General features: G+C 43.5%; 1 protein-coding gene across 2 annotated transcripts in view; it reads left to right on the forward strand.

Moving 5' to 3' along the window:
• LOC139249545 (PH and SEC7 domain-containing protein 3-like) overlaps window positions 1-20369 on the forward strand; it is a 201433-nt gene that overhangs the window by 78079 nt on the left and 102985 nt on the right. For both annotated transcript variants that reach the window (XM_070872485.1, XM_070872493.1), the window contains exon 6: window positions 3340-3429. In XM_070872485.1, coding sequence (XP_070728586.1) covers window positions 3340-3429 — 90 coding nt within the window. The remainder of the gene's footprint in view (window positions 1-3339; window positions 3430-20369) is intronic.

Consider the following 20369-nt stretch of genomic DNA (forward strand, 5'->3'; position numbering starts at 1 on the left):
CATTTTATATTAGTGGCTGGGTCAGGTAGTTTGCTCCTTGTTATTCCTGATCAATACCATGTTTGTTTTCTACAGACTCTCTGGGCCTAGAATGAATTGATTTGCATTGCACATAGATACATAGGAACAGGAATGGGCCAGTCAGCCCCTCGAACCTGTTCCGCCATTCAATTAGATCATGGCTGATCTATATCTTAACTCCATCTACCCACCTTAGTTCCATATCCCTTAATACCCTTGCCTGACAAACTATCAATCTCTGTTTTGAAATTTTCAACTGACCTCTAGCCTCAACAGCTTTTTGGGGAGAGAGTTCCAGATTTCCACGTCCCTTGAAGAAGTGCTTTCCGACATCAGTCCTGAACAGCCTAGCTCTAATTTTAAGGTTATGCCTCCTTGTTCTGGACTCCCCCGACAGTGGAAATAGTTTCTCTCTCGCTCGCTACCATATCAAATTCTTTTATCCTCTTAAACACCTCAATTAGATCACCTTGTAATCACGTATACATAATGCTGCCTGAAAGGCAATATTAGGCTTGCAGAAAGAATGCACTATTACAAGGCACATTGCTCACTTGTGGTATCTGTGAGGATGTGAAATGGGAGCGTTGGACAGATGGGGCGATTACTAATAACACCAATTTAAGCAATGACGTTTAATGTCTTCATAAAAAATGGATAGAACTGCAGAATGGTAACTTTGAAACGCTGATTAAAAATCCTGGAATCTCATATGTAAGAAAAAAGGGAGTTTGATTTATTCAGTCGTAATTGAGCTGATCCAGTCTGGATGGTGAAATGATCTTGTGAATTCGATCTTGTGCATTGTTCTGGTAATTTTTCAGACATGTGACATTCTCTTGTCCTGTCCGAGTGCCTGCAGCACATTGCTGGGCAGACAGTCACAGATTGAGCATTTAGCTCCATTCAGATCGCGCTGGGCTGAGGTTGTATTGAGTAACGCAGAGAACCATTTGAAATGATTTGTGTGTTGGGCTTTGTTTTACTCAAATGCATGGCTTATAAGAGAATCCTGCTCCATGGATTCTAACACAGTGACTGTCGCATGTAGCCAGTGCCTGTGGGAATGAAGCAAGGTAATTGCATGAAGTACTAACGAAATTTTGTACCTGTTTTCCTCTCCTTCCTCATGTCCCTCTCCCTGGACCTCCTGCCTGTCTGCTTGTTTGCCTGGCTTGCTAGGCGGTAAGTTTTGCTTTAATCATGCTCTTTGATGTGCGTCCATCGTCTGAAGTAACCTCCACTTCCCCCCAACCCCCACTGCAATGCTTTTATACTGAATTGAGTCCTGTTTTAGTACCGCCAGGCCCCGACTCTTGCATCTCGTGCAGCTGGTGGCACCACCAAAGGAAACTTGCAGGATTTGGTATGGTATGGGTGGGAGGGCTCAGGGGAGAAATGAGAAGACCTTTTTTAAAAAAAAAACTGGGCCGCCTTAGTCACCATGTCAACGAATCAAAGAAAAGAGAGTCTTGCATTTATATAGTGCCTTTCACAACAACGGACATCTCAAAGTGCTTTACAGCCAATGAAGTACTTTTGAAGTGTAGTCACTGTTGTAATGTGGGCAGCTAATTTGCGCACAGCAAACTCCCACAAACAGTAATGTGATAATGACCAGATAAGCTGTTTCTGTTATGTTGATTGAGGGATAAATATTGACCGGGACACCGGGGATAACTCCCCTACTCTTTGAAATTGTGTCATGGGATCTTTTACCTCCATCTGAGAGAGCAGACGGGGTCTTGGTTTAACGTCTCATCTGAAAGACGGCACCTCTGACAAAACAGCACTCCCTCAGCACTGCACTAGAGTGTCAGCCTAGATTTTATGTACTTAAGTTCCTGGAGTGGGACTTGAACCCACAACATTCTGACTCAGAGACGAGTGTGCTACCCACTGAGACACTGTTTATTTTGTTATTGAAGCTGGTTGCACGAGACCCGCCATCAGGAGCTGGTGGTACTATAGCAATTTACATCAAGCCAGAGGTTATATTTAATGCTGTTATGTTGCGATTTGGGCATCATGTTTGTTTCACAGTGCTTCTGAATCTGAAGTTGGTAAGCTTAAACCACTGATTTATGTCACGTTTGGCTCTGATGTGAACAGTGACGGACAGGAAAAGACCCTCTGGGTCTTTGTGATGCTTTGTGCCATGCGAAGCCTTGTGATCTCCTGGGTGAGGCGAAAAGCCACATTAAGAATCCGACCCACATAGGCGATCGAAACTAGTCCAGGAGATCACTTTGGCCCTGCTATTGCTATGTAGCAGCTACCTTTTGTATGAGCTGATCTCTGCTCCATCCAAAAACAGGTCCAACTCTCGCTTGAAAATATAATATGATGTGGTATTATACGCTAAGTTGACACACACAGCGCTGCCTCCCGAGCTTCTGAGTTGCAAGAGGGGTTGATGCCGTTTGAAGTTTTGCCGAATTTTCCAAACGGTATCAAATGTTTTTTTTTAAAGCTGTCTATAAAGTATCTGAATTGCTGGCAGCGCCTATGCAGCAGCACCCAGTGAATCAGTCAAGTCAGCAACTCACAAGTTCGGCCCTTAAGGTTCTGACCAGTGTAATACTTGTGGCTCAGTGAGAACAGATACCAGAGCACTGTTACCACAGGAGTGTAGATGTCCAGATAACCTTATAACCCCAAGGCTATAGCTTATTTCTTGAGGTATTGATCACCCATTTGTTTGTAATATTAAAGTCCAATCTGCCTGAATCGAAAGGATTACCTTTTTTGTTCATAAAAAAAATCGCTTGCACTTTTTAAATAGAAATTGCACATTGATTAGTGCCTCGTGCACAGGTATCGGAATTGGAAGTTCGTGCAGAAAATTGAAGGCAAAAGATCTTTCCGTTTTCTTTCTGAACTGCCGTGGAATTTGGGGAAGCGAAGCAGCTGCAGTGCTTCTGACTGTGGCCTTATGATGAGGCATGTCTGCGATCCGATCCCACACTTGCCTATTCATTCTCTTGTTCACAGGCACTTTTCACAGCGCCTGTGGTTTATTTTATGAATCTGGCATCGTAATGAGGTTGAACAATTTTGGATGCTTTATATAAAGTGAAGATTAGCGATTTGGCGATGAGAGTTCATCGATTCTGTGATCCTGGCGACTGGTGATGGTTGTGAACGAGCCCCAGCTACTTTTATATTTCACCAGGAAGCTATCTATTTATGTAGCGTTGCAATTCGGTTTGTGAATTTTTTTTGCTGTTCGTAAGTGTACAATTAGTATCTTTTTGTCAGAGCTGCAATCTCTTCTGTATGTGTAAACATTTGATTGTAATTCTTTCTCCATTCCAGAATATTGGGAAGAAGATGAGCTGCCAAGACTTCATTAACAATTTGGATAGTTTAAATGGAGGGAAGGACTTCCCAAAAGATCTATTAAAGGTACGGGATATGGAACTGCTAACAGTGTGTGAACGGTAACTTAAATTGGAAGAAGTAACACATTCATTCCTAATTTTTCACCAAGTAAATGTGTGAGATACTGTAGTAACTCTCGAGTTCTTGTTATGTTTTTACTGAGGATGGTGACAATGCTTCCACCTGTGACTTCAGTCGTTACACTTGTGCACACATCTGTATTGAAGGCTGCTGCTGAGATGGGCATGTGTCTGTACGAGGTGCTTTCACCACAGTATTCTTGGGCTATGGCAGTCTGTGACTTCATATTCGTGAAATGTCCAAATTCCCGTGTCATTATATCATCATGAGAGATTGTGAAGAATGGCCTATACTCTCTGGAGTTTAGAAGAATGAGGTGTGATCTCATTGAAACATACAAGATTCTGAAGGGGATTGACAGGGTAGCTGCTGAGAGGTTGTTTCCCCTGGCTGGAGTGTCTAGAACTAGGGGGCACAGTCTCGGCATAAGGGGTAGGCCCTTTAAGACAAAGCTGAGGAGGCGTTTCTTCACTCAGGGTTGTGAATCTTTGGAATTCTCTGCCACAGGGCTGTGGATGCTGAGTCTCTGAATATATTCAAGGCTGAGATCGATAGATTTTTGGAGTCTAGGGGAATCAAGGGATATGGAGATCGGGCGGGAGTTGAGGTCGAAGATCAGCCATGATCTTATTGAATGGCGGAGCAGGCTCGAGGGGCCGTATGGCCCACTCCTGTTCCTATTTCTTGTGTTCCCTCTAATGAGGGGTTTGCTCTTCCCTCACCACTTTGCCACATGTGGTTCTTACTTTAGGAATGTAAACCAGTCGAGCGAATTCCTGCAGTACTTTCCTGGCACTCAGTACTCACTCATGACTTGCTTGTATGGTTTTTGAGCTATTGAGTGGTTGACTTTCTGCTTTCTCCTGGCTGGCCTCCCATCTTCCATCCTCCATAAACTTTAACTCGTCCAAAACTCTGCTGCTCGTGTCCTGGTTACCTCCAGATCTGACTATTCCAACGCACTCCTGGCTGGCGTCCCATGTTCTACCCTTAGTAAACCAGAGGTGATCCAAAACTCGGCTGCCTGTGTCTTAACTCGCACCAAGTCCCGCTCACCTATCACCCCTGTGCTCGCTGACCTACATTGGCTCCCGGTTAAGCAACGCCTCGATTTCAAAATTCTCTTCCTTGTTTTCAAATCCCTCCATAACCTCGTCCCTTCCTATCTCTAACCTCCTCCAGCCTTACAACCCTCCGAGTTATATGTGCTCCTCCAATTCTGGCCTCACGCGCATACACGGTTTTAATCACTCCACCATTGGTGGCCGTGCCTTCAGCTGCATGTGTCCGAGGCTCTGGAATTCCCTCCCTAAGCCTTTCCGACTCTCTCTCCTTCTTTAAGATGCTCTTTAAAGCCTGTTTATTTGGCCAGGCATTTGGTCATCTTTCCTAATATCTCCTTTTTGTGGGTCGGTGTCAAATATTGTTTGGTAAAGCTCCTGTGAAGCACCTTGGAATGTTTTACTATATTAAATGCTCTATATAAATGCAAGTTATTGTTCTGCTTCATTGTTTACATTGGATAAAAGAAAATGGGGGGAAAAAACATAATTCAGGTCTTTAGATATTGGAGGTATGTAGCATGTTATTTAACTTGGATTGTGCGAGCAGAATAAGAGAAACAGGTGCAAAATGAACATGTTTTAAGCAAGAGTGAAAAATAGAAGCAATTTCCCTTCCCCAGACAACAACAGATAGGTAAAGCACACTCTCAGTTCGAAGATATTTAAAAAATTCATTCGTGGGATGTGGGCGTTGCTGGCAAGGCCAGCATTTATTGGCCCGCCCCTAATTGCCCTTGAGCCGCTGCCTTGAACCGCTGCAGTCCATGTGGTGAAGGTACTCTCGCTGTGCTGTTAGGGAGCTAGTTCCAGGATTTTGACCCAGCGACAATGAAGGAGCAGCGATGTACTTACAAGTCAGGAACTTGCAAGTGATGGTGCTTGGGACTGAATATTATTGAATACGTACAAGTAGAGATGATTAAACGCTCTGTGGAACATGATGTCCGTCATGCTTCTTTTGAAAAATGTTGTAGCCAGTCTGTGACTGTAGAATCACGATGGGCTTAAAAGTTTGTTGGCTTAGCGCCGCCCAAGAGCCACAGCCTGCCCCGAACATCACTGGTGATTTAGCGGCGGCGCTGTTATTTAGCGCTGCACACTCTAGCGCCACCCACTTGGTGACCTTAAGAGTGTGCAATGTACCCTTTGCGATGCGTTTCCGAAATTGACGGCTTTCGCCTGCCGTAACACCTGGTGCCTGCCGCTACTCCCGACTGGGAAGCAGATGATCCCGGGGAGATATCGCAGGGAATGAAGAGGTAAGTGTTGAGAGTCAAATTTTTAACAATTTACTTACCTCTCTTACCTATGCAAGGCTGTTGATAACCTCCATTCCATTTTTTTGCAGGTTTCAGTTGGTCGACCTCACCTCTTTAGGCACTAGGAAGCCGATATCCTAGCACCTCAAGTTGAGTAGCGCTCCTGTGCTACCCCCCAGCAATGGGACTTTAGCGCTCTATAAGAGGATTGTGGAACACTTCCCTTCGTGCTCCACTCCCTCTTGGGGCGCTAAAAAGGAATATCCCAGTTTGAGGCGGTAGATATTACCCTTGAGAAAGTTAAAGTTACCGCCCAGTCAGTCTCAAACCGGGCTATAACAAATTTTTAGCCCCATGACCCTGAGTGCACATGTCGCTATTATAAAGATCCCACTGGCTTCCATCTGATCCATGTCAGATTTCAGTGCATTTACTAAGGAGCTGGATTTCATGAGCACAAGTACAAGACTAATTGCAGAGCTATAGAAATATGCAAAGCTGAGCTTAGTTTCAAAGGCAGAAAGAAGATGGAGAGAAAGTGCAAGTGAGCTGGCGTTGGCAGCTCTTGAGTATTTTCGCACCCAGGAGCTTCAAGGATCGTTTACATTTGACTATTCTTGTCATACCCAAGCTCAATTAGGTGTAAAAAGTCCATTAAATCTCACTGTTTGCTCTGGGAATTCTAGCAACTAATAGCTTTTTGCAGTAACAGAGGTACTGCAAAGAGTACAATGAGACCCAGGCCCAATGAGCCTTGTCATATAAATGCTTGGCAGCTTTGAGTTTCCATAAGGCAATAAAAACTCGGCATAGGAACCATATTCATCTTGTGAAACTTTGTGCTTTACAAGATGAGAACCGTCAGTGCTGGGAATCAAAACTTCTTCCACTCTAGGCACCCATAGGCACATTCTGTGTACGGCACAGTACAGAAGCTCACAGTAACCACTACCCTATTCTGCCCTGTCCATTGTGCTTTGGCCCCAATATCAAGTACGCCTCGCTGCACTGCACGTAGTGTGACATTTCCATTCTCCATACCAGCTGCCATGCGGTGTCTGTAACCAAACTGTCCATTGTTGTCCGATTGTGGGCTATTTTCACTTTTTGAACTCGTGCCTACTAGTTTCCAGCTTGAGATGAGAAGACTTAACTTTACTCCAGCTATCAAAGGATAGCTTCATCCTGTTTGTTAGTATATTTCAACAGAAATGTTTAAAAGGCCATGTTGTGATCCCACAGCACCAGAACCACCCTTATAGATATATTCTCTTTTCCCATTATAATAATACAGAATGCTAGCATAGAGCATCAGTGTCAGCCTTGGCTCAGTTGGTAGCACACTCGCCTGAGTTATGGGTTCAAGTCCCACTCCAGTGACTTGAGCACAATAAATCTAGGCTGACACTCCAGTGCAGTGCTGAGGGAGTGCTGCACTGTCGGAGGTGCCGTGTTTCAGATGAGACGTTAAACCGAGGTCCGGTCTGCCCTCTCAGGTGGACGTAAAAGATCCCGTGGCATTATTTTGAAGAAGAGCAGGAGAATTATCCCCAGTGACCTGGGCCAATATTTATCCCTCAATCTACATCACAAAAACAGATTATCTGCTCGTTATCACATTGTTGTTTGTGGGTATTTGCTGTGCGCAAATTGGCTGCTGTGTTTCCCACATTACAACAGTGACTACACTTCAAAAGTACTTCATTGGCTGTAAAGTGCTTTGTGATGTCTGGTGGTTGTGAAAGATGCTATATAAATGCAAATCTTTCGTTCTTTAGTTGACACTCTTGAAACGGGACTGTTGAACATTTGTTTGGGTGCATTGTCACTACAGTGGCAACAGCCTTGACCAGACCATGCAGTTTGTTCCACATGCTAAATCAGCATTGGACAGTGTGCTGTCCCTTTACATGGCTACTCTGCTCCTGCCATCTTAGATTCACCGCCCAACACCAGTGCTACTGCTGCAGCCCTCGCATTGCAGCTGAGGTACAGCTTCAGGGACACCCTTCATACTGGGAGACATCCTGGGTTGCAGTAAAACTCTTTAACCGTATTTAGTGCACAAAAAAATTGAAAGCTTTCTCAGCAATTCACCTAAAACTGGTGCCCATTTTATGCACTGAATTACAAAGTATATACAGCACAGAAACCGGCCATGCCAGTGTTTATGCTCCACTTGAGCCTCCTCCCATCTTTCCCCATCTAACTCTTAGCATAACCCTCTCTTCCCTTCTCCTTCATATGCTTGACTAGCTTCCCCTTAAATGCATCTATACTATTCACCTCAACCACTCCATGTGGTAGCGAGTTCCACATTCTCACTATTCTCTGGGAAAATAAGTTTTTCCTGAATTCCCAATTTGATTTCTGAATTCCCTATTTAATTGAACCTTTCAAACACTGAATTGGACTGAATCCGCCTTGTTCCTACATTATAACAGTGACTACACTCCAAAAGTACTTTGTTGGCTGTAAAGAGCTTTGAGATGTCCGGTGGTTGTGAAAGGTGCTATATAAATCCAAGTCTTTCTTTCCTTGATCTCTAAGCTGAACCAGTTTGGAGGAACTGTGAACCAAACTGTTAAGTGGGCTGCCCTGCTTAATTCCACAAGTTGCAAAATGTGGGACAGAATCATTCAAGTGCTCGCAACCTCTTCTGCAGCAGTTTTACAGCACTTGCCTGGTCTTGTGAAATTTGAACTCAATGCAACCTTGTAGTACTAGTTGTACCCATCTGTGAGGGCATAACCATTTTGATGTCATCTATTTTAGTTTATACTCCTTTGCCAGTACAATAATCACACGACAGACAACCAGTGTAAAAACCACCATGTGGGAGGAAGCAAGTAGTCATGTGATGACAGACATGTCTGTTTTCTTGTAGGTGTGCTACACAATAAGTGAAGCAGATGCACGAGCCAGCTGGCAAGCATATTCTAATAAATTTGCAGAGGACTATGTTTTTATTACAGTTTAAGATCAGTCTCACACTGTCCACATACTGAATATCAGATTACGAGTAAAACCAGTATCGGCTGCAAAAATCACAGCTGATGGTTCTTAAATTGGATGCCAAGTACTTGTAGGACACAGACTGTTGTCTTACTCCTGCCAGTTCCTCTGGTCATTAAATACACTGAAGATAAATGACAGCTGGCCGGAAATCTGACCTTCTAATTTGTTTGAATCGCTTCCGATTTGGTACATATATATATATTCATCGTTGACTTTGATGTTTTTTGCGAGTCTGATTGTCTGTAGAGATTTGAGCAGATTAATATAACTACAGTCAAGGCTGATGTGCTGAATCAAAAGCCACCCATGAAATCCATGTAGTAGAAGCTTAAAATCTGCATCTCCTGCCCTTTTTGATGACTTTCCTTTTCTAAAACTTCTTTATTTGTTGGTATGTATTTGAGCAAGTTTGAGGACCCCTGCCCTGTAGAGACATGCTGTAGTGATGAGTCTCATCTTATTTCCTCCGTAAAGGCAAGTGCTTTGAATCTACCAGTAGTTCACCTGATGGCACAGCCAAGATTAAGAGCTCACCTTTTCGAGAGCCACAGCTGCAGGAAGGTACAAATGTACAAGACCAGGAAAGACCATGTGGTCCATTTGGCCAGTCCCAGTCTCCGGGAATAGCAGCAACAACTTGCATTTGTACAACACCTTTATTGTAGTAAAACATCCCAAGGTGCTTCACAGGAGCGTTATCAGACAAAAGTTAAAACCAAGCCACATGGAGATATTAGGACAGGTGACCAAAAGCTTGATTGAAGAGATAGGATTTAAGGAGCGTTTTAAAGGAGGAAAGAGGGGCGGAGAGGTTTAGGAAGGGAATTCGAGCTTGGGGCCTAGGCAGCTGGCTGCACCTCTGCCATTGGTGGAGCAAAGGAAATCAGGGATGCGCAAGTATCATATCCCTCATGCTCTATCCAATTTTACTCCGAGGAGGTAGAAGCACCCACACCTTATCTCACGGTGATGGGTGGCAGTACCAGTGCATGGCATCATGTACATTGTGCTCTTCGTATTATTTACAACAGTTCTAGATTTAAAACATTATCTATTTGTGGCAGCTGACTCTCTCCTCTCCAGCTGGATATTTTTTGGTTTCCATAAAAAAAAAACTGTGGTGTAACTTGTTTTCGGATTCTTCCCAGGGAAAAAGCTTGGCTAATATTGCGAGCACCGAAGGGTATAGTGCAGAGTTTTGCTTCAGGTATATTGAGCTGGAATAGAACAGTTTGCAGTAAGCGAGATCTTTAAAACACTGTGATATGCATGCTCCACATTCTCCCCTGTCTTTAACCCCTGACACATTTAGAAACATAGGAACAGGAGTAGGCCATTTAGCCCCTCGAGCTTGTTCTACCATTCAGTGAGATTATGGCTGATCTGCGACCTAACTCCATATAACTGCCTTTGCCCCATATCGTTTTGGTTAACAGAAATCTATCAATTTCAGATTTAAAATTTAACAATGGATCTAACATCAAATGCCGTTTGCAGAAGAGTTCCAAACTTCTACCACCCTTTGCATGTAGAAGTGCTTCGCAACTTAATTCCTGAAAGGCCTGGTTCTAATTCTTAGACTGTGACCCGCACCCCCCAATCCTAAACTCCCCAACCCGTGGAAATAGTTTCTCTCTCTCTACCCTATCTGTTCCCCTTAATATCTTGAAAACTTCGATCTAACCACCCCTTAATCTTCTAAATTCTAGGGAATACAACCCTAGTTTGCATAATCTCTCCTTGTAATGTAACCCTTAGAGTCCAGATATCATTCTAGAAAGAAAGAAAGAAATACTTGGATTTATATAGAGCCTTTCCTGACCACCGGACGTCTCGAAGTGCTTTAGAGCATGAAATGTGGCGACTTTGTTAAAGTTAGGAGAGTTTCTTTCATAAATGGTCTCGAGCGTGCAAAACTTCCAAGACGCCGGTCTAAAATTAGAACCTAGTCAACCCTGACCAGTCTTATTCTACAGCTGCTGTTTCGATTGCCAAGCAGCATAGGAACCCGTCACTTTCAGGAACAAGCCCAAAAATGTCTTTGTGTTGGCTCAAAGCCCAGAAACTCCATCAGGAAGACACCAAGGTTTTTTTTCTTGGTACTGCCCAACCTTCATGGAAGGCCAGGTTCTCTTGTGCTTTCTCACACAGCTAGGCCAGGAAGTGGAATACCTGGGTTGTGTGGAGCTGGTTTTTTCTTTATAAGTGGGGTCATCAAAACAATTTCATAACCAGCACCAAAGCTTCATAAAACTTTCAGGGGTTGAAATTCGGTACCGCCGTTTTTGAGGCGGTGTTACCGCCTGAGTGCTGATTTTAGCACCAGGCATTGGGCGCAGCCTCAAAGTCCTCAATTCAGTTTTTACGCCCAAAGATGAAAGAGCAGCGCTAAAAAGTGGCGTTTCACACTCATCCTCAGATGGGAGCGCAGGAGGACTACTGAATTTCCTGATGGGAGGCTACCACCATGCTAGAAAAAAAAAACGTGAAGAAAAAAAAAGAACTAAAACTTCTCCGATCCACACACATACCTCCACACTCTTAAAACTACTGAAAACATGCAGAAGTAAATAAAGAGAAAAACTTATCTTCCTTTCTGGGTGATTCCACCCGAGATAAGCTCTTTTACGACCACTTTTTTCAGGCTGTACGGCAGCATACCAAGCAAATGTCACGTCAGAGATGTTGTACGCTGGATGACGTCACCATGAGGGTGGCGTTAGCTGGCACAGCGTTGCCTCTTGGCACCTTTGCCAAAGAGCCGACTCAATTTAGGTCGAGGCGTTGACGCACTTATTGATGATCAAGGACTTTGCGTGGTAATGGGCGGTGTACAAAACCCAATTTCGACCCCTCAATGTGCATTAACTGTCCTTACTATTATTGGTGAGGATTTAATTACTCTCTTTACCTCCCTTTTTAAACAGGTAAAATGTATAACATTTAAGGGGAAAGGCAATAACAACTCTTTAAATGCAGCCACTTACTTGACATTAAAGTAAAATGGGGCCACATTTGCAAAATAGGGAGAATGAAATGGCTTGTAAATCTGCAGTCAAGGGCATGGAGTTGGTTGTCAGTTAATAGGGGGCTGTGCCAGTGGGTAAAAAAGCTTTTATAGTATAAAAGATTATAGGTCAAATTATATGATAATGTTGATTGGATACTTTCTGCTTTAATTTGCTGTCAGCTTGTAGCCATGATTAAAGGTTTATGTGGTTACAGTCGAACATCATCCCGGAGCACATGGTAATTAATGTGCTATTTGAGCTACCTACAATTCAATAAAACGATTTAAAATGTCATATCTGATGGGGAAAATGAAATGAAATTTAATCAATGTGCTGTTCCCTACAGGTATATCGAGATGAAACCCACAAACCTGTGCTTTGATATGCATGTGGCTGAGTGTTGTCAGTAAGACGTTTGAAAGAAAGACTGGCATTTATATAGCGCCTTTCACGACCACCGGATGTCCCAAAGCGCTTTACAGACAATGAAGTACTGTTGAAGTGTAGTCGCTGTTGTAATGTAGGAAATGTGACAGCCAATTTACATACAGCAAGCTCCCACAAACAACACTGTGATAATGACCAGATAATCTGTTTTTATTATTTTGATTGAGGGATAAATATTTGCTAGGACACCAAGGATAACTCCCCTGCTCTTCTTCGAAATAATGGCATGGGATCTTTTATATCCACCTGAGAGGGCAGACGGGGCCTCAGGTTAACGTCTCATCTGAAAGGCGGCACCTCCGATAGTGCAGCGCGCCCTCAGCACTGCACTGGAGTGTCGACCTAGATTTATGTGCTCAAGTGTAGAATGCAGGTTAGAAATGTGGCTTAATGTTTTCCTCAGATGCAGAACCATGAAAGAAAGAAAGCCTTTAATTTATATAGAGCCTTTCATGACCTCAGGATGTCCCAAAGCGCTTTACAGTCAATGAAGTACTTCTTGTGCTTAGTCACTGCTGTAATGTAGGAAGCTCGGCAGCCAATTTACGCACAACAAGCTCCCACAACCAGCAATGTGATAATAACTAGTTAACCATTTGTTTTAGTGATATTAATAAAGGGATAAATATTGGCCAGGGTATAACACCCCTGCTGCTCTGCAAAATAGTGCTAGCATAGATTTTTGTGCTCAAGTCTCTGAAGAGGGTCTTGAACCCAGAACTTTCTGAGTCAGAGGCGAGAGTGCTACGAACTGAGCCATGGCTGACACTTGTCTGTGAGACCTAGTTGGTAAGGAATCAACTAGGATTTCCAAGTGGGAGGAGCACTGAGTTCCAAGTGCATTAGAAGGACCTGCTTTTACTGTGCCTCACCAGTACTCTGTTCTTGGGAGGTTTAGCTTTTCCCAAGTCTTCACTTGAAGCTTCCAGCTCAACACCAGGACATTTTCCCTGAAACTGTTACTTTTCTCATCGCAGATTCTTTAGTGACTGAATTTTCTCATTGCAGATTCTTTAGTGACTGAATTCTAATATATCCTAAGTTCAATGTGGCATTGGGTCCCATCTGGACATAACATAGATTGAGGATTGACTAACTAACAGAAAACAGAGTCGGGATAAACGAGTCATTTTCTGGTTGCCAAACAGTAACTAGTGAGGTGCCGCAGGGATTGGTGCTGGGGCCTCAACTTTTTACAATCTATATTAATGACTTGGATGAAGGGACTGAATGTAATGTAGCCAAGTTTGCTGATGATACAAAGATTGGAGGGAAAGCAAATTGTGAGGAGGGCACAAAAAATCTGCAAAAGGATATATACAGGCTAAGTGAGTGGGCAAACATTTGGCAGATGGAGTAGAGACAGGCTAAATGAGTGGGCAAACATTTGGCAGATGGAGTATAATGTAGGAAAATGTGAGGTTATCCACTTTGGCAGAAAAAATAGAAAAGCAAATTATAATTTAAATGGAGAAAAATTGCAAAGTGCTTTAGTACAGAGGAACCTGGGGGTCCTTGTACATGAAACACAAAATGTTATTATGCAGGTACAGTAAGCACATCCCTGTCTGGCGTAAAAATAAAACGGGGCAGGTGGCTCAACCGTGACTAACTAGGGAAATTAGGGATAGTGTTAAATCCAAGGAAGGGGCATATAAATTGGCCACTGGTAGCAATACGGTGGAGGAGGATTTCCTGGAATGTATAAGGGATGGTTTTCTAGACCAATATGTCGAGGAACCAACTAGAGAGCAGGCCATCCTAGACTAGGTCTTGTGTAATGAGAGAGGATTCATTGGCAATCTTGTGCGAGGCCCCTTGGGTAAGAGTGACCATAATATAGTAGAATTCTTCATTAAGCTGGAGAGTGACACAGTTAATTCAGAGACTAGAGTCCTGAACGAACTTTAAAAAAAAAGGTAACTTCGATGGTATGAGACATGAATTGGCTAGGATAGACTGGCGAATGATACTTAAAGGATTGACGGTGGATAGGCAATGGCAGACATTTAAAGATCACATGGATGAACTTCAACAATTGTACATCCCTGTCTGGCGTAAAAATAAAACGGGGAAGGTGGCTCAACCGTGGCTAACAAGGGAAATTGGGGATAGTGTTAAATCCAAGGAAGAGGCATATAAATTGGCCAGAAAAAGCAGCAAACCTGAGGACTGGGGGAAATTTAGAATTCAGCAGAGGAGGACAAAAGGGTTTAATTAGAAGGGGGAAAATAGAGTATGAGAGTAAGCTTGCAGGGAACATAAAAACTGACTGCAAAAGCTTCTATAGATATGTGGAAAAAAAAAACGATTAGTGAAGACAAATGTAGGTCCCTTGCAGTCAGAATCAGGTGAATTTATAACGGGGAACAAAGAAATGGCAGACCAATTGAACAAATAGAAACATGGAAAAATAGGTGCAGGAGTAGGCTATTTGGCCCTTCAAACCTGCACCACCATTCAATAAGATCATGGCTGATCATTCCTTCAGTACCCCTTTCCTGCTTTCTCTCCATACCCATTGATCCCCTTAACCGTAAGAGCCATATCCAACTCCCTCTTCAATATATCCAGTGAACTGGCATCAACAACTCTCTGCGGCAGGGAATTCCACAGGTTAACAACTCTCTGAGTGAAGAAGTTTCTCCTCATCTCAGTCCTAAATGGCCTACCCCTTATCCTAAGACTATGTCCCGTGGTTCTGGACTTCCCCACATCGGGAACATTCTTCCCGCATCTAACCTGTCCAGTCCCGTCAGAATCTTGTATGTTTCTATGAGATCTCCTCTCATCCTTCTAAATTCCAGTGAATAAAGGCCCAGTTGATCCAGTCTCTCCTCATATGACAGCCCAGCCATCCCTGGAATCAGTCTGGTGAACCTTCGCTGCACTCCCTCAATAGCAAGAACATCCTTCCTCAGACTAGGAGACCAAAACTGAACACAATATTCCAGGTGAGGCCTCACTAAGGCCCTGTACAACTGCAGTAAGACCTTCCCGCTTCTATATTCAAATCCCCTAGCTATGAAGGCCAACATACCATTTGCCTTCTTTACCGCCTGCTGTACCTGCGTGCCCACTTTCAGTGACTGATGAACCATGACACCCAGGTCTCATTGCACCTCCTGTTTTCCTAGTCTGCCGCCATTCAGATAATATTCTGCCTTCGTGTTTTTGTCCCCAAAATGGATAACCTCACATTTATCCACATTATACTGCATCTGCCATGCATTTGCCCACTCACCTAACCTGTCCAAGTCACCCTGCAGCCTCTTAGCATCCTCCTCACAGCTCACACCGCCACCCAGTTTAGTGTCATCTGCAAACTTGGAGATATTACACTCTATTCCTTCATCCAAATCGTTAATGTATATTGTAAAGAGCTGGGGTCCCAGCACTGAGCCCTGCGGCACTCCACTCGTCACTGCCTGCCATTCTGAAAAGGACCCGTTTATCCCGACTCTGCTTCCTGTCTGCCAACCAGTTCCCTATCCACGACAGTATATTACCCCCAATACCATGTGCTTTGATTTTGCACAACAATCTCTTGTGCGGGACCTTGTCAAAAGCCCTCTGAAAGTCCAAATACACCACATCCACTGGTTCTCCCTTGTCCACTCTGCTAGTTACATCCTCAAAAAATTCCAGAAGGTTCGTCAAGCATGATTTCCCTTTCATAAATCCATGCTGACTTGGTCCGATCCTGTCACCGCTTTCCAAATGAACTGCTATTTCGTCCTTCATGATCGATTCCAACATTTTCCCCACTACTGTTGTCAAGCTAACAGTAATCCATAATTACCCGTTTTCTCTCTCCCTCCTTTTTTAAAAAGTGGTGTTACATTAGCTACCCTCCAGTCCATTGGAACTGATCCAGAGTCTATAGACTGTTGGAAAATGATCACCAATGCATCCACTATTTCTTGGGCCACTTCCTTGAGCACTCTGGGATGCAGACTATCAGGCCCCGGGGATTTATCGGCCTTCAGTCCCATCAATTTCCCTAACACAATTTCCCGCCTAATAAGGATATCCTTCACTTCCTCCTTCTCACTAGACCTACTGTCCCCTAGGATATTTGTATCTTCCTTCGTGAAGACAAAACCAAAGTATTGGTTCAATTGATCTGCCATTTCTTTGTTCCCCATTATAATTTCACCTGAATCCGACTGCAAGGGACCTACGTTTGTCTTTACTAATCTTTTTCTCTTCACATTTATAGAAGTTTTTGCAGTCAGTTTTTATATTCCCTGCAAGATTCCTCTCGTACTCGATTTTCCCCCCTTAATTAAACCCTTGGTCCTCCTCTGTTGAATTCTACATTTCTCCCAGTCCTCAGGTTTGTTGCTTTTTCTAGCCAATTTATATGCCTCTTCCTTGGCTTTAGCGCTATCCTTAATTTCCTTTGTTAGCCATAGTTGAGCCACCTTCCCAGTTTTATTTTTACTCCAGACAGGGATGTAGATTTGCTGAAGTTCATCCATATGATCTTTAAATGTTTGCCATTGCTTATCCACCGTCAACCCTTTTAGTATTGTTTGCCAATCTATTCTTGCCGATTCACGCCTCATACTGTCGAAGTTACCTTTCTTTAAGTTCAGGACCCTAGTTTCCGAATTAACTTTGTCACTCTCCATCTTAATAATTAATTCTACCATATTATGATCACTTTTCCCCAAGGGGCCTCGCACAACAAGATTGCTAATTAGTCCCTTCTCATTGCACAATACTCAGTCTAGGATGGCCAGCTCCCTGGTTGGTTCCTCGACATATTGGTCCAGAAAACCATCCCTAATACACTCCAAGAAATCCTCCTCCACCGCATTGCTACTAGTTAGGTTAGCCCAATCAATGTGTAGATTAAAGTCGCCCATGATTACTGCTGTACCTTTATTGCACACATCCCTTATTTCTTGTTTGATGCTGTCCCCAACCTCACTATTACTATTTGGTGGTCTATACACAACACCCACTAGTGTTTTCTGCTCTTTGGAATTCCGCAGCTCCACCCATACCGATTCCACATCATGCAGGCTAATGTCCTTCCTTACAATTGCATTGATTTCATCTTTAACCAGCAACGCCACCCCGCCTCCTTTTCCTTTCTGTCTATCCTTCCTAAATGCTGAATACCCTTGGATGTTGAGTTCCCAGCCTTGGTCCCCCTGAGTCATGTCTCCGTAATGTCAATCACATTGTATCCGTTAACTGCTATCTGCGCAGTTAATTCATCCACCTTATTCCGAATACTCCTCGCATTGAGGCACAGAGCCTTCAGGCTTGTTTTTTTTAAACACACTTTGCCCCGTTAGAATTTTGCTGTAATGTGGCCCTTTTTGTTTTTTGCCTTGGGTTTCTCTGCCCTCCACTTTTACTATTCTCCTTTACTATATTTTGCTTCTGCCTCCTTTTTATTTCCCTCTGTTTCCCTGCTTAGGTTCCCATCCCCCTGCCATATTAGTTTAACTTCTCCCCAACAGCACTAGAAAACACTCCCCCTAGAATATTGGTTCCGGTCCTGCCCAGGTGCAGACCGTCCGGTTTGTACTGGTCCCACCTCCCCCAGAACCGGTTCCAATGTCCCAGGAATTTGAATCCCTCCCTTCTGTACCACTCCTTAAGCCAAATACTTTGGTTCTGTCTTCACTAAGGAAGACACAAATAACCTGGAAATAATAGGGGACCGAGGGTCTAGCGATAAGGAGGAAATGAAGGAAATCCTTATTAGTCAGGAAATTGTGTTAGGGAAATTGATGGGATTGAAGGCTGATAAATCCCCAGGCCCTGATAGTTTCCATCCCAGAGTACTTAAGGAAGTGGCCCTAGAAATAGTGGACGCATTGGTGGTCATTTTCCAACATTCTATAGACTCTGGATCAGTTCCTATGGATTGGAGGATAGCGAACCCCACTTTTTTAAAAAAAAGGAGGGAGAAAAAACAGGAAATTATAGACCGATTAGCCTGACATCAGTAGTGGGGAATATGTTGAAATCAATTATTAAAGACGTAATAGCAGCTCATTTGGAAAGTAGTGACAGGATCGGTCCAAGTCAGCATGGATTTATGAAAGGAAAATCATGCTTAACAAATCTTCTAGAGTTTTTTGGGATGTAACGAGTAGAGTGGACAAGGGAGAACCAATGGATGTGGTGTATTTAGACTTTCAAAAGGTTCCACACAAGAGATTAGTGTGCAAAATTAAAGCACATGGTATTGGGGGTAATGTATTGACGTGGATAGAGAACTGGTTGGCAGACAGGAAGCAAAGAGTAGGAATAAAAGGGTCCTTTTCAGAATGGCAGGCAGTGACTAGTGGGGTACCGCAAGGACCAGTGCTGGGCCCCCAGCTATTTACAATATACATTAATGATTTGGACGAAGGAATTGAGTGTAATATCTCCAAGTTTGCAGATGACACTAAGCTGGGTGGCAGTGTGAGCTGAGAGGAGGATGCTAAGAGGCTGCAGGGGACATGTTAGGTGAGTGGGCAAATGTATGGCAGATGCAGTATCATGTAGATAAATGTGAGGTTATCCATTTTGGTGGCAAAAACAAAGAGGTGGAATATTATCTGAATGGTGACAGATTAGGAAAAGGGGAGTTGCAACGAGACCTGCGTGTCATGGTACATCAGTCATTGAAAGTTGGCATGCAGGTACAGCAGGCGGTGAAGAAGGCAAATGGCATGTTGGCCTTCATAGCGAAAGGATTTGAGTATAGGAGCAGGGAGGTCTTACTGCAGTTGTACAGGGCCTTGGTGAGGCCACATCTTGAATATTGTGTACAGTTTTGGTCTCCTAATCTTGCTATTGAGGGAGTGCAGCGAAGGTTCACCAGAATGATTCCCGGGATGGCAGGACTGACATATGAAGAAAGACTGGATCGACTAGGCTTATATTCACTGGAATTTAGAAGAATATGAGAGAGGATCTCATAGAAAAAATTCTGACGGAATCGGACAGGTTAGAAGCAGGAAGAACGTTCCCGATGTTGGGGAAGTCCAGAACCAGGGGTCACAGTCGAAGGATAAGGGGTAAGCCATTTAGGACCGAGATGAGGAGAAACTTCTTCACTCAGAGAATTGTGAAACTGTGTAATTCTCTACCACAGAAAGTTGTTGAGGCTAGTTCGTTAGATATATTCAAAAGGGAGTTAGATGTGGTCCTTCCGGCTAAATGGATCAAGGAGTATGGAGAGAAAGCAGGAATGGGGTGCTGAAGTTGCATGATCAGCCATGATCATATTGAATGGTGGTGCAGGCTCGAAGGGCCGAATGGTCTACTCCTGCACCTATTTTCTATGTTTCTATGTAATCAGGAAAGCAAATGGAATGTTGGCCTTTATTACAAGGGGGATAGAGTATAAAAAAAGAGAAGTGCTGTTACAACTGAACAGGGTATTGGTGAGGCCACATCTGGAATACTGCATGCAGTTTTGGTCTTCGTATTTAAGGAGGGATATACTTGCATTGGAGGCTGTTCAGAGAAGGTTCACTAGGTTGATTCCAGAGATGAGAGGGTTGACTTATGAAGGTAGGCTGAGTATACTCATTGGAGTTCAGAAGAATGAGAGACGATCTTTATCGAGTCATACAAAATAATGAGAGGGCTCGACAAGTTGGATGCAGAAAGGATATTTCAACTCATAGGGGAAACTAAAACTAGGGCGGCATAGTCTCCAACTAAGGGGTAGCCCATTTAAAACTGCGATGAAGAATTTCTTCTTTGGGGTTGTAAATCTGTGGAATTCTCTGCCCCAGAGAGCTATGGAGGCTGGATCACTGAATATATTTAAGACTGGGATAGACAGATTTTTGAGCGATAAGGAAATAAAGGGTTATGGGGAGCGGGCAGGGAAGTGGAGCTAAGTCCATGATTAGATTAGCCATGATCTTATTGAATGGCGGAGCAAGCTCGAGGGTTCAAATGGCTTACTCCTGCTCCTATTTCTTGTGTTCTTGTGTACTCGTTACATTTAACCAATTACAAGGTGAAGTAGGTTAATTTCAGCTGTATGATCAATGTTGACTTTGATTGACAAAACGAAGCACCCTCCCTGCATTATTCAACTGTGTGGAAGAGCA

The sequence above is a fragment of the Pristiophorus japonicus genome, chromosome 2 (assembly GCF_044704955.1).
Source record: "Pristiophorus japonicus isolate sPriJap1 chromosome 2, sPriJap1.hap1, whole genome shotgun sequence".
Taxonomy (NCBI): domain Eukaryota; kingdom Metazoa; phylum Chordata; class Chondrichthyes; family Pristiophoridae; genus Pristiophorus; species Pristiophorus japonicus.